Below are 14447 nucleotides of genomic sequence, written 5' to 3'. Positions count from 1 at the left end.
CACGGAAGACTGACAAAAGCATATTCACAAATTCAGTGTGTTCCACTCCCTGGGCTGGTTGCAGAGTCAACCAAGGGCCTGCTCCCACACCCTGTGCAAAATGAGCACAGCAGGGAGAGCACCATGCCTGGCTTCAGGAAATCTGGGTCCAGCCCAAGCTCTGCCAGCTGCCCAGGACAGGACAGAAACAGGGCTGGGATTTCCGTCCATGCCCTTGAGTGGGCAAGAAGAAAGGAGGGAAGACTTGAACCCCCAGAGGACAGTACTGAGCCTTGGTGGTGTTACAGCTAAACCATGAACTTGTCTGATGTCCCCTCCAAGGCACTGAAACAAAGATTCCTGGCAGTTACTACGGGCTCTTCAGCTATGTTCTACCCATTTGTAAGTTTGTGTAGGTGTCAGTGTAGAGTCACAGCACATCCCCATCTCTCCTCTTGGTATTCACATGGCAACAACTGGAACTTGTCTGTTTATATTTTGTTCATGGGAATTCTGTTACAAATGCTGCAGCAAAGAAGTGGGGAGCTGTGAAGCTCAAGTGCCTTAATGAAATTTCAGGTTTGTTCCTATTTGTGTTAGTCTGTGATACTCTGTGCCTGTTCAGTAGCTCTCTCCTCTGCAGTTAGTAATAGGCTTGGTACCAATCTAGCTAAATCAAGTTACTGTAAGACAGAGAAATTAATAGTTCAAAAATTCAATTAATTTCTGTCTCTATTTTAAGATTTCACTGCCAGATTTTAACATTCTTGTTTCCTGAATGCTGACAGGAGCAACTTGCATTGATTTGCAGCATTCACCCTCCATATGACATCACTGACAGCTTCATTACAAGGGATGATAATTTTTTTTCCATGTGGCTACCCTTAATGCCATTAAAAACACTTTATTTTTAAGCCATTTATTTGGAAGGGATTGTGATTGGATTGTTATCACATCAAGGTTATTTAACCTAATATACACCACAAGTCAAAAAACAACCCTTACACTTCTGAAAGAGAGGTCATCAACCGATGCTTTTTAGAAAGTATATTTCAAATTATTTTTTAGAGTTATTAAAGAGGTATTTTATTTTTAATTCTGTGCCATTTGAGTTATCCAGAGGTGCTTATAATATGTTTACAATATCCCAACTGAGGACAACTCATTTTGTACTTGGAATCAATCAAAATTCAGGTCCTACTTAATTCAATGAGAATTTTGCCATCAACTTTAATGAAATCAAGATTTTGTTCCTACTGTATATAGCTCAGTTAGCTTCAAAGTACTCCAAAATGCTGGCATGAATTATCACTGTCTTTTGCCCCCGTTGTAGAATTGCAAACACAATCATCAGGCTGGAGGTGTAAAAGTAGCAACAGAGAGAGACTAGAATTGAGAAAGAGGGTCAGAGCAGCACCACACCATATAAACACTGTGTCACCTGTGTTGTGGTGTAAATCTACATGAATTTCCAGATTAATCCATCTTCTCTAATTAAAGTAATTTGATTTGCAACCCACAGGCACAGAACAACACTCTTGTAGGCAAACATACTGCTATAATCAGCATATTTTTGGGCAATTCATGCATAGGAAGTGTCATTTCCTACATTCACATATGAATGTATGATGTATACACAGAAACAGATTATACCTATTGCAAAAGCTTTTCTCTAAGATAGCATAAAATTCTGTACCTCAACTGGCACTTCAAATAATGAAACCTTTTCCTGATCCACTGCATAAAGCAATTATGCAAATTTCTGCTACTCCTCTGTTTCTATAATGCTTATGATTGAGAGTTTGACATGATCATAATTCGTCTGGTTGGAAGATTATAAAAGAGGCACAAATAAAGCATCATTTTAAAGAAAAAATCAATAGCTCGTAAGCAATTCAATGCCCAATAATAGCTTCTTTCCCTGAAAAGATTCCACCAGCCAGCAGACTCTCAAGCTCCTGTTTCCAAGGAGTTGTGTGGGACTGATGCAGACTCACAGTAACTTCCTCAGTTCATTCTGCTTCCCATAGCTCAAGCATTTCAGCCTTGCTGAAAGCCTGCAAAGCCAGAGCTTTGTGAAGCTGATCTCTGAGCCATGCAGAGCTCTCTGAAGCTGGTCTCTGAGCCATGCAGAGCTCTCTGAAGCTGGTCTCTGAGCCATGCAGAGCTCTCTGAAGCTGGTCTCTGAGCCATGCACAGGTTTGTGAAGCTGGTCTCACTGAGCCATGCAGAGCTCTCTGAAGCTGGTCTCACTGAGCCATGCAGAGCTTTGTGAAGCTGGTCTCTGAGCCATGCAGAGAGCTTTGTGAAGCTGGTCTCACTGAGCCATGCAGAGCTTTGTGAAGCTGGTCTCACTGAGCCATGCAGAGCTTTGTGAAGCTGGTCTCTGAGCCATGCAGAGCTTTGTGAAGCTGGTCTCTCTGAGCCATGCAGAGCTTTGTGAAGCTGGTCTCTGAGCCATGCAGAGCTTTGTGAAGCTGGTCTCACTGAGCCATGCAGAGCTTTGTGAAGCTGGTCTCTCTGAGCCATGCAGAGCTTCGTGAAGCTGGTCTCTGAGCCATGCAGAGCTTTGTGAAGCTGGTCTCTCTGAGCCATGCAGAGCTTCGTGAAGCTGGTCTCTGAGCCATGCAGAGCTTTGTGAAGCTGGTCTCACTGAGCCATGCAGAGCTTTGTGAAGCTGGTCTCTGAGCCATGCAGAGCTTTGTGAAGCTGGTCTCACTGAGCCATGCAGAGCTTTGTGAAGCTGGTCTCTGAGCCATGCAGAGCTTCGTGAAGCTGGTCTCTGAGCCATGCAGAGCTTTGTGAAGCTGGTGTCATTGAGCCATGCAGAGCTTTGTGAAGCTGGTCTCACTGAGCCATGCAGAGCTTTGTGAAGCTGGTCTCTGAGCCATGCAGAGCTTTGTGAAGCTGGTCTCACTGAGCCATGCAGAGCTTTGTGAAGCTGGTCTCACTGAGCCATGCAGGGCTTTGTGAAGCTGGTCTCTGAGCCATGCAGAGCTTTGTGAAGCTGGTCTCTGAGCCATGCAGAGCTTTGTGAAGCTGGTCTCACTGAGCCATGCAGAGCTTTGTGAAGCTGGTCTCACTGAGCCATGCAGGGCTTTGTGAAGCTGGTCTCTGAGCCATGCAGAGCTTTGTGAAGCTGGTCTCACTGAGCCATGCAGAGCTTTGTGAAGCTGGTCTCTGAGCCAGGGACTGGCTGGCAGGTGCACAGCCAGGCACAGCTACAAACAGCAGTGATGGCACAAGGTTCTGATCTCTGCTCCTGTGATCCAGTCACAGGTCAGGCCATTCTTTTACTGGCCATGTCAGCATCTACAGAGCTCCTCAGCAGGACTGATGGGAGTGGGGATCTGTGCTTGCATTTCTGGCTACAGAGGTGATTGCTCTGCTCATCAGAAGAGCTTTGTAAATGCAGTCCTACAAACCACTGATGTGTGCTTCACGTCAAGTAAGCTCCCAGTAATGCCAGGCATGCCTCATGCTCACATCCATGTGTTGCAAGAATGAAGGAGCCTAGAGTGAGTAGATTAGCTTTTAGATTTATTTGTTTTGTTATCCTAAAACTAGGTAATTAGAAAAGGAAATTAGCAGATTCTCAATAGATTTGTATGGTTCACACCTGTTATTAAAGCAGCATTACCTCGTGCAGTGGAGAACTCCCCTGCTCTTTGAAGTTCAAATGAAAAATCTCTCACAAGCTCTGGTGTGTCTGCTCCTCCACTGTTGTGTTAGAAACAAATTTCCAAAATGAACTGACAGCTTTTCATTTCTGTCCCTAATTAACAATCACAGCAGCTGCTTGGTGCAAGAATAATAAGCTTCCTCCTTATTTTTTTATCTCATTTAAGCAAAATTTTATTCTGGTTTGATGCAAATTTCTGTGCTTTTTTTCTTATGACAGTACCCTTGCTGCAGTCAAGAGCTGGTTTTGCGTTTGTGTTTTAGCCGAGGCAGTACAGTAAATAGGAGATAATTTGATACCTCAGTGCTGACACATAAATTCTAGGTGTCAAGAAATCTCCCCTTTTCATGTGACATTAGATTTTTACTGCAAAAAGGATCAAGATATAATGATCACAAAGCATTTTTGTATAATTTAACCTTGACCGGGAGCCAAGTTTTATCACTCAGCTTCAGCTCAGAGTTACATCAACACCTTCTGTGGTCCTTCTTCAGAAAATTCAGAAGAACATGTGTTTGACATATTCTTAAACTTAGTAGTAATAAATGTAGATCAGTTTCAAATTTTTCTAAGGTAGAAGATTTATGTGGACTTTACAAAGCTAGCTTTAAGTACCTTAAAAATTTGTGCCTGGGCTCAAAAGACTAGACTAGGGCTTAAAATCTGTAACTCCTCAGTGGTTTTACTACACACTTCATGCGCTACTGAACATAATCATCTGACCAAGGAAGACAACAGAAGTCCCCCTTGTCCTTGTTACACCCTGCCCTTTTTCTTCTTTGCCTAAAAGAATGTAGGAGTTATCCAAAACAGTACATTTGATTTGTATTTTCATGGTACAATCAGACTTCTCTGTAGAATTCATCAGTACATTTTTAGAAGGCCCTAATTTCCACAAGTTGTGCAGTATCAATGAAACAAACATTAAAAGAATTCTATGCTTCAGCTATTGGGAAATTTGGGGTTTGTAGATAGCCACAGGACATTTGCAAGTGACTCAAATGATACATTATTCCTACATGAAGAACAAAACATCACATAACCATAGATGCATCTGTCCATGCAGAAAGGCTGCTTCTGTCTGTCACTTAAATAGACGAGAAAAGTTGCCAGGGAGTGTGGCCAACTATTCCTCTAATAAACAATATATCTCTCAACAGAAAACCAGCACCACGTGCCAATTTATAGGAAATGTGCCATTTTCCCCCTCTGCTATCACTGAAGACAATAAAGAGTAGCTCAGAGCACAAACACACATTTTTATAAAAATGAAACCATGGTGTTGGCACAGCACCTTGTCTGCTCTGTGTGAGTATGGAAGCATTTGGATTGCCCCATGGACACCTTAAGATCCTTTATTACATTTAGACTGTTGGCTTCTTGAGTACAGCTTCGAGCATGCAGCCCAGTAAATCACCAGTGAATGGTGTTCAGTGATATATTTGATGTGCTTGGATCCATGGACACGAAAGCCAAATCAAAGGTTGTGAGGAGGTAGCAGAGGTGATGCCCTATTTCAAAGGTGAGCTGTCTGTATATTCTGAGTCAGCCTGAACACAACACCAGCAGGAATTAAGAGATGAACAAATACTCTAGATTACATATAAACCCATAAAAATTCCTTCTGTGTCTTCTGAATGCCTGCTATTCAATTACTGCCACTCGTAAAGGAGAAAGGAGTCTCTGGAACAGTATGATTCCTCTCCATCATCATGGGCTGATGGTGAAGCATCCTGTTTTTGGAGACTGCATTAGCTTACACAAGTGTGAAGCTGCAATGTTCCCATCACCTTCAAGATGGTTTCACAGCGGGTCATGAGCCTGGTAGCTGTGCTCACACTCTTTCTGCATGGCGTGCAACAGGTACATTGCTCAGCCTCCCCAAAATGCTCATGGATTAGTTACTTCCACACACACAATATTGTCTTGGGGCCCATCACAGCTCCCACTCACACTTTACTCAAATCCAGTATGAAACATGCTTTCCTTTCAGAACTGTGCAGCTGCCTGACACCTCTCCAGCCCTCTTGGAGGCTCCTCCCCGAGCCAGCTACCCAGAAGGTCTAATCAAATGGCTTAATGGATAGGTATCACTCTTTGACTTAGTGCAATTATTTACATTTGACTAAAGCTTAACACATACTTTGCCCAAGTTAATCTTCCAAAAAGATACTTAAGCTTAGCTCAAAGGCATTTCAGGGCGCAGAAATACAGATTTATTGCAGCAGTTGTTATGTATGTTCAATCTTTCTAAACTGGCATATGTGTTGCTTCAGTTTCCACCTGCTGATCCTTACAAAAATACTATTTAGGACACAATACTTCTTTTCCATGAAAACACTACTTCATTGCAATTGAAACCTCTTTCAATATTTTTAATAACTACATACACTAAAAACCAAAAAGCTCAGCCCATTTCATGTTATACTTGCAATCCTGGCTGTGCACATTTCCAGACTATACCCCTGATCCAAACTGGAATTATGCAAATATGTTTTGTTTTGCTTTAATTCCCTCAAACAACAGGTTTCCAACTGATGTCTGGCAGCATTCACAGCAACCGTGCAGCAGGTAATCTTGTGATTGGAGATTAAAGAGCACTAACCAGGGAGTGTCTGACTGACCAGGTCCTGCCTGGATCTTTACAGATCACGACAGGGATGGTGCTGCCTGGCAGCATTTACCCCTCTGGCAGACACTGCTGGAAATTTCAGGGAAACTTTCAATTTCGTATATTTAAAGCTATCCCGAGACAGAGTAGTTGCATAATAACTACTGATTATTCCACTTTTCCAGTGACAAACTCCTCATGCTTTCAGCAGTGTGGTAAGTGCTGAACACCAGTATTTGCATGAGCATCAGCTGCAGTGTGGAACTTGTGAATGCCCCATCACAGAATCACAGGATCCCGTCGGGAGGAGCAGCCCCGGGTCCTGCCCTGCAGAGATGCTCTCCAGCAGGGCATCCCAGTCTGTGCTGGTGCCTGGGGCTGCTCCTCCCCAGCTGCAGGACTGTGCATCTGCCTTAGCAGAATTCCAGACTGTTCCTCTCTGCCCACTTCTCTGACCCACTGAGATCCCTCCGAGGGGCTGCCCAACACCCAGGGGTATCGCCCATTCCTGCCACTTCTGCCCAAAAGCTCTGTACTGTGGCTTTGTGCATATAACCCCACTCCCATAGCCAGCTGACAGGAAAAAGGAGGCTTTCAGAGGGACAAGGAAGAGTAATTTTCACATATTTCTTTTAAAAGGAACTGTTCTTCAACAACAGAAGCTTTTTACATTTCATTGTCAGGAGAGAGGTTCTGCCTTTTTAGCAAAGGCTTTTTTATTGTTCAAACATGAAGAAACATTTAATTACAGGACATTACTAAAATAACATGTTAAGGATGAAATCCAGTTCTATTCATTCAAAATCAAAAGAGGCCATGACTGGTTAATAAGCCACTTCTTCCTAGTAGGGAACTTTTATCTGGTGTTTTAAAAATTTTAAGCTGAAATTTGACTCTACAAATGTGTACTGAAGCATAATCATGAACACATTCACTAGACAAATGTTAATTTGTTTGAAAACACAGTAGATTCTGTCTTTAAATTTACATCTAATGGGAAAAAAATCAAAGACTGAAGTAATTAATTATAGGGACATATGTTTGTATGGGACCTACCCAAACAGTTAACTTTGCAGAGCTCTGCAGAGAGACAGACTCCTTTAAATTAACAATAAAATCATGCAAATTGAGTTAATTAATGAAATAACATGGTCATCCCATCATATAATGACATTAAAGTCTATAGTAAGCTCAGTGTATTTTTTCTTACTCGTAGATATTACAACTGGATGTATTGTTAAGTGTGGTAAAAAAGCATACCATATGCTATGATTAGCACTCGTAGATATTACAACTGATATCCCAGGAAAATGGTCTGAAGTTCTCTTACAAGGCTGCCACCTCTACTGCACAGAGCCCTTTTGGTGCTGTTCTATCTTCCTGGTGAATCATTTGCACTACCAGAAGACTTATAGAAGTCACAAATCCATCAGCACACATTGCTTTCTTATACTCCCCATCAAAAACATTTTTATTGTTTTGTTCAATTTATGTTTTTCTCCTACTTTTTTTTTTTTTTTACTCCAAGTGTCTTCCAGCTGGTAATAAATTGTTCCACAGTGATTAAGTACGTTTCCACCTGTACACTTGGTGCCCTTTGATAAATTTACATCGTATGTGGTATTTCTAAATGCTGATACAAGCTAGCCACCTCCCTTCCAGTGCTCCTGCATTTCTTCCCTCATTATTTTAGATATTTTAGCCCTTTCTGTATGATAATACCAAGCATTTTTCACACATTCAAGCAGCTCTGCCAGCATTTATGGGGACACAGAATCTAAGGATATTAAATAATTCCCACTGTGAAAAACAAAACATTCCTTACAGAATTTACTTACAAAATATGCAAAACAACATGTCTCTTCATATTTCCTGAAGAGGGATGCAAGTAATAACCCCAAAGTACACAAAATGGAAAATTTCAGCCCAGATCATATAATTTCAGAAAAAATTCTCTAGTTTATAAACTTTCTTCGAAAATTTTTACTCAGTGCCCCAAGTCCTCTCTTTCTGCCTTCAAGGAAAGACTGGACGTGGCACTGGGTGCCCTGGTGTGGTTAAGGTGGTGATCGGTCATAGCCTGGACTCGGTCTCAGAGGACTTTTCCCGACCGAACTGATGCTGTGATTCCCACCTCTCAGGGGTCTTTTCCCGTCCGAACTGATGCTGTGATTCCCACCTCTCAGGGGTCTTTTCTCGACCGAACTGACGCTGTGATTCCCACCCTGGCTCCCAGGCCGTCCCCTGCAGCTCCCCGGCCGCAGCCGAGGCCGATGCCCGCTTCGTGCCGCACCTCCCCGCCCTGCCTCCAGGCCCCTCAGCTCCGCCTGCCCTGGGGGCTCCAAGGCAGCGTGGTGGACACCGCGACACGCGGCTCCACGTGTTGGTTTTGTTGGAGCTCGTCTGGCCGAGAAGGACGCTGCTCACAGGCTGCTCCCCGCCCCAGCCCAGGCCCCTCAGAGCGCCGGCGACACCGCTCCGCGCTCCGCCGCACTTTCGTCACGGCCGCGCCCGCGGCTCCGCCGCCCCGCCGGGCCTCGGCCGGTGTCCGCGAAGGTGCGGTGTCCCCGCCGGTAGCGCGGAGCCGCGTTGTATTCGGATTTAGCCCTTGGGCTGCCGGACTCTGACTCGAATCTGCTGTCGCCAAAAGCCAGCCTGTCCCGGCATCAGCGGAACCGGAAGCGCCGCCATTTTGTTTCGGGTGATGGCGGCTGTGGTGTTCTGGGGCCGGGGGCTTTAGCGCGGGCCTGGCCGTGCGGGGACTCGCAGCTCGGACAGTCGGTGCTCCTGCGAGCCACCCCCGCCTCGCTGCGCCCTCCGGTGATGTACGGAGGGCTCGGAGGGTCTCGACGGACTGCAGAAGAAGCAGGCCCGCCGCCCCTAATGTTGTTGTCAGGCGGGGGAACGGTGCCTGGGCCCCCCGGAGGAGGTGGAGGTGGAGGCGGGAGTAGCCGTGTGGAGCTGCTGGTGTTCGGCTATGCCTGCAAGCTGTTTCGGGATGATGAGAAGGCTCAGTACCAGGAGCAGGGGCGACACCTTATTCCTTGGATGGGAGACCCCAAGATCATGATCGATAGGTCGGTGTAACACAACCCCCAGACTGTGCTGCTAGATCTCCTGTAATAGCCTCTTTCTGTTCCCCCCCTTGTGCTGTGGGCAGTGAGGGCGGGGGTTGAACAGAGGGTTCGTCGGGACCTTCGTGGCGGGGCTGAGGCGGCTCCTCCCGACGCGGCGCTCCGAGGGTGCTCTGGTAACGCTGCAGGGTGGAGAGTGGGAATGATCTATTCCTTTTCAGTGCAAACCACAGACATCCTCTTATTTCGCTTGGACTCCAAGGGAGCCTGGTTATGTGGGAGTACTTATTAGGCACATTTTATGTTCTGTAGGTGAGAAGGAGGCAGTGTGGGGAGTGCAAAGGTGTTCATCCACCTTAAAGGAAATGGGGATTTTCTATTTCTCCTATGTAATCTGGCTGTAGGCTGTTGATGGGACTCCTCAAAAGCAGTTCTTGGACTCTTTACTTTTCCTGGTGCCATGATTTACTGTATTAGACAGAATGGATTTGATTTTGGGTGCTTGCTCTTGAAATTTTGTGTCAGGGCTGGCATCTTTTGGTTGTTGTGCCATAGATCCAGGTTTATGGCCAGAGAGAGTAATAGAATCTGCTTTGATGTTCCTTCTGGTCTCTTGAATTGTTTCAGCACTGCAGGGTGGAATTTGGAAATAAATTCGTTCAGAAAGGGTTACCTGAGTGTTTTGTTGGACAGAAGGAAGCTGAAAGATCAGGCTGATTATGTTCAAGTGGAGCACTGAAAGAATAACTTAAGAGTTGTGGCTGACCCTGAAAACCTCTGTGGGAAACATGGAAGGATTTTGGTTTGAAAAGGGTCACATAACATCCTATAGATATCTGTTGCTTGAGTTTCATGACTGCTTTAGTGCTTGGCAGGATTTTCTTGTTTTGACTTAAAAGCTGTATTTGTCGTGGAAAAATGTCAGTAAGGGAAGGTCTTTTGATTTCCTTCCATAAGACTGGAGGAAAAAGAAATGCCCTTGCACTGTTTTGGTGCTTACGCCATTAATGATGGTAATCATTGAAATAAATTTGTTAAATTGGAATAGATACAAAGGCAGGACAAAACAACCATAAATATTTGTAGCTATGTTTCATTTCTCACTTACACAATGATAGAAGTGTTGTGTTGCGCACTTCTAATCCAAATAATTTCCATGACTAATCTCATTTGTAGGTAGAGGCCGTTTTTGGGGTGCTGTGCAGCAGAGCCCCATGCACAGGTGTTACAGAAATTGTAGGGAGCAAACACTAAGTATGTGCATGTCTGTACACACATACTGAAATAAAAGATAATGTACATTTATGAGTTAAGGCAGCTTGCAATTGCTAATCTTATGAACTCCTTCGGAAGCATAGATTCCTTTTATCTCCAGCAGCAGGAAGTCTTCATTTTCACCATTTTGAGAAAAGCTCGTTGCTATGAGAAGACTTGGGTTCAAGTTTGCCTGTGGACAGAGCTTGATTAACCAGACCTATGTTTCATTTGCTTTTTGCTATGAGAATATTTACTTTCTTTGTTTTTGGTCTAGCAAGTTGGCACAAGTCAAGAGTTGTGTGTGGGAAGACACCTCAGCGGAGTCGAGTTTACTGTCACTTTACTTTCCAATCAGTTTCTCTTACTGATGCATAAACATTGTCCCAACGCAGTGCTTTTCCTGCCAATAGAGTGATTTCTTAGTAGAAAGGAACTGTACATCATTGATCTTTGCCGATTTTGCGGTGAACCTCCTTAAATTGCATGTTTATGTTACTGTTCCTATGTATGTGTGTCTCTCTATCACATAACCCAGAACTTATTTCCTCAGCCAAATGGCTAGGGGCCGAGCCTAGCCATGATTTTACCTCCAATGGACGCAAGTTTCTATGGTGAAGATTTCTCCTGAGAGTTCGGGACTAGCAGAAAGAAGCGAGGAAATTTCGACCGTTTGGTTCTTACGGATAGGTATTTATGTACTCGGGTTTGTGTGAATGTAAGCTATTTGACTTTCCAGAAAAACGTATTTTGCAAGTGACATTGATTGGTTGGTTGAAGCACGTACGGTAAGAGCTGTTAAGGAAATGGATCCCACTTAAACTATTAAAGGATACCTTTGCCTTTAATTCTAATAATTTAGTAGTTTCTTTGAGAGGAATTTAGACTATTAAACAAATTTTCGATAGTTGGTGACAAATGATTAGCGAAATTAATTGTAACTTCTAAAAGGGAGTATGCATTAACATATAAGTTGTTTTTTTTTTTTTTTCATTTTTATTGGGTAAGTATTTAAGTAGTCACATAAACCCAAGCCCTAAGTTCTTTGCATTGACCAGCTGTTTCATCCTGCAGGTATGATGGGCGTGGTCACCTGCATGACCTTTCTGAATATGATGCTGAATATTCTACCTGGAACAGAGATTATCAGTTGTCCGAAGAGGAGGCTAGAATAGAAGCCCTCTGTGATGAAGAGAGGTATTTAGCCTTGCATACGGACTTGCTTGAGGAGGAGGCAAGGCAAGGTATTGCTCAAGGAATAACATGGTTATTAAAAAAGCACGTTTAAATAAATTATTATGAAACTAAATTTACTCCTAATTTTATACTCTCTTTTTTCTGATATTATCTTGACAGTATCCAGTGGATTCGAAAAGCGGGAGTCTTTGCGTATGTGAGAGGACCTCAGGATAGTTTAACTGTAGATCCACACAGACATTGCCCAGATTCTGAGGGCAGACTGGAATTTCAGACCCCCCAAAATAAACACATTCTGCTTCATTTTTAGTGCTGTTTAAAGGAAATTGTGTGATTTTATACATATTGCATTAGAATGTCTTAATCCACAGCTTGTATCTCTTCAAGAAGAAATAAATGGTCAGCGTGTGTACACGCTGTATTTTTCTGTTCAGTTTTTAATGAAAGCTAAAATGATCAGGAGAAAACTACTTATTTAAAAACTAAAGTAAGAAATATTACTTCTTCTTTTTTATTAAATCAGCTTCTGAATACATTCTAATGTTGGTAATTGCATTTTTTGTTCAAGAGGAGGAATATAAAAGACTCAGTGAAGCTTTGGCCGAGGATGGTACCTATAATGCAGTGGGATTCCGTTATGGCAGTGATTATTATGACCCTTCAGAACCCACTGAAGAGGAGGAGCACCAGCCTGCAAAACAAAGAGGTAAGGGGTAAAAATAACAAGGGTTAATTGAGAGGGGGGACACAGCATTTCTCTGCCTTGCAGTTGAGTGTTTAAAATATATGTGCTATTAAAATGCAATTAAAAGTTCTGAAAGCATTTCATCAAAGTCTTTGTGGGACTCTGTGACTGAGTTTTTGCAGACATTGTTCTTGGTGAGCTCATAAATGTTTTCCTGCTATGGCACAGTCAGTATTGCAGTAGTCAGGGAATTTAATTCTGCTGTCATGCAGATTCTTATTCAGAAAAAAATAGTAATTCCTTACATTGGCTATCTGCTAACAATGTGTTTCTCAGTCAAGATGGAAAATATCATTGTAAGCATAAAATAGTGATTAATAAGAATGTACAGTTTTAAGTTTTTTAATTATTATAAATGAGTCTGTCTTCAGCATAGTGCGCTCTGCTCCGTGACCTAAAAAATACAGAATTCAGTTGTCATGTTCTCATCTGTGATTCCAGTAATTAATATTTTTATCATACATTCTTAAGGAAGGTTTCAAATGTTTGTTGAGCTATGTCTTACTAAAGTGGGGATCGTTCAGTTAACATTTAGGTTGCCTAACTACATCTTGGTGTGTTACTGAGGTATGAAATGTGCTTTTTTCCCCCTAAGTTGTTCTCCCTAAGTGTTGCAATGCAAGATCATTTTAGGTGCTAAAAACTTATTTAGTGTTTTTTGCTGTGTCTGAGACATTACGTAAGGAATTGATTGTCTTTTCTGGGATTTAATTCATTTGTTTAAGACTCTATAGCCAAATACTGTTAGCTGAAGCTGCTGCCAAAAAAAACTAGTGTATTCTTTCTCTACTGCTCTCTCTTCTCTCTTTGCTGCTAACATTTCTCTGTATCTTTGTGGAGTTAAACTATTTGTATTCGTTTAAAAAAAAAAAAACAAACAACAAAAACCAACCCACCAGAAGGTAACCAAACAAGTGAATTCCCTTTCTTGCATGGTTTGTCCTCAGTGATCACTGCAACATCTCATTCGTGATGAGGTTGTTCTGCTGTTTCCACAGCTCCTGTGGTCAGCTGTTCCTGCACTTGGTGCCATCTAATCTGTCTGGGGAGAAGGGGAATACAATTTCTCTTAAGGCTTATGGAATAGATACTTCAATTATTATAAAAATCTGTAAAGCAAAGTATTTTCAGAGGAGTATTTCTGCTATAGCAAATCATTAAATGTAATACAAATTATTCTTTTTAACCATATTTGAATGTCTTCAGTATAAATGCTGTTTATATAGCTGCATTTGATAAATTCCTTGATTACACATCCTTTTAGAAATACTTTATTTCAATTTTTTTTTTAACATTTGTATACTTCGGTTTTTTCCTAAATACTTTAATCTGTTATTTCTTGTAGAAACAGCTCAGGCAGAAAATGCAGAGGAAAATGAAGAACCTTTTGTTGCCCCTCCAGGACTGAATGTACCTTCTGATGTGGAATTGGTATGTGTACATGTAATGCAACCTACAGTTCTCTCAGATTTTGAGCAGTTGAAAATGTTCTGTTTGGTGGTTGAATTAGGTTTTTTTTTCCCCTTAACTTTACTGTGGTACATTTTAAGTTATTCTAAAATAGTAACTTAATTTCAAATGTTCTACCTTGAGCTCTTGAGTTCTATGAACACTCTTGAATCTCCTCTTTCACAGTGAAATGATTGTTGTGCTTATGTTAAGTGCATTTGGTATTACTTCTGATATTATTTTAGCTAATGCAGGGAAAAGTCAGTTTTTCTTGGAAAGGATACATGCTGAGATGTTAGGTTCAACATTCCAAACATAAAGGCCCATTAAAACAAAAGTTTGCTTCTGTTCAGGAATTCTTTTCTAGAATCTTTTTAATTGAGTCCCAATCTGAAGGGGATAGGAACTGATCAAATGTTAATGCTGTATATAAAACTAGCATATTCAAGGTGAAAA

At 42.3% G+C, this 14447-nt stretch overlaps 1 protein-coding gene across 4 annotated transcripts in view; it reads left to right on the top strand.

The window, feature by feature from the left end:
- Positions 1-6673: 6673 nt before the first annotated feature.
- The window catches only part of SFSWAP (splicing factor SWAP), a 40103-nt gene continuing 32329 nt past the window's right edge, over positions 6674-14447 (top strand). The window contains exons 1-4 of one of the 4 annotated variants that reach the window (XM_056504299.1): positions 6674-9349; positions 11675-11844; positions 12366-12503; positions 13888-13973. In XM_056504299.1, the coding sequence (XP_056360274.1) occupies positions 9096-9349; positions 11675-11844; positions 12366-12503; positions 13888-13973 (648 nt within the window). In that variant the 5' untranslated portion in view covers positions 6674-9095. Of the gene's footprint in view, positions 11845-12365; positions 12504-13887; positions 13974-14447 lie in introns of all 4 variants that reach the window. The other 3 variants (XM_056504302.1, XM_056504300.1, XM_056504301.1) reach the window with 3 other exon arrangements.

The sequence above is a fragment of the Oenanthe melanoleuca genome, chromosome 15 (genome assembly GCF_029582105.1).
Source record: "Oenanthe melanoleuca isolate GR-GAL-2019-014 chromosome 15, OMel1.0, whole genome shotgun sequence".
NCBI classification, from domain to species: domain Eukaryota; kingdom Metazoa; phylum Chordata; class Aves; order Passeriformes; family Muscicapidae; genus Oenanthe; species Oenanthe melanoleuca.
This window is presented reverse-complemented; position numbering and strand designations above follow the sequence as displayed.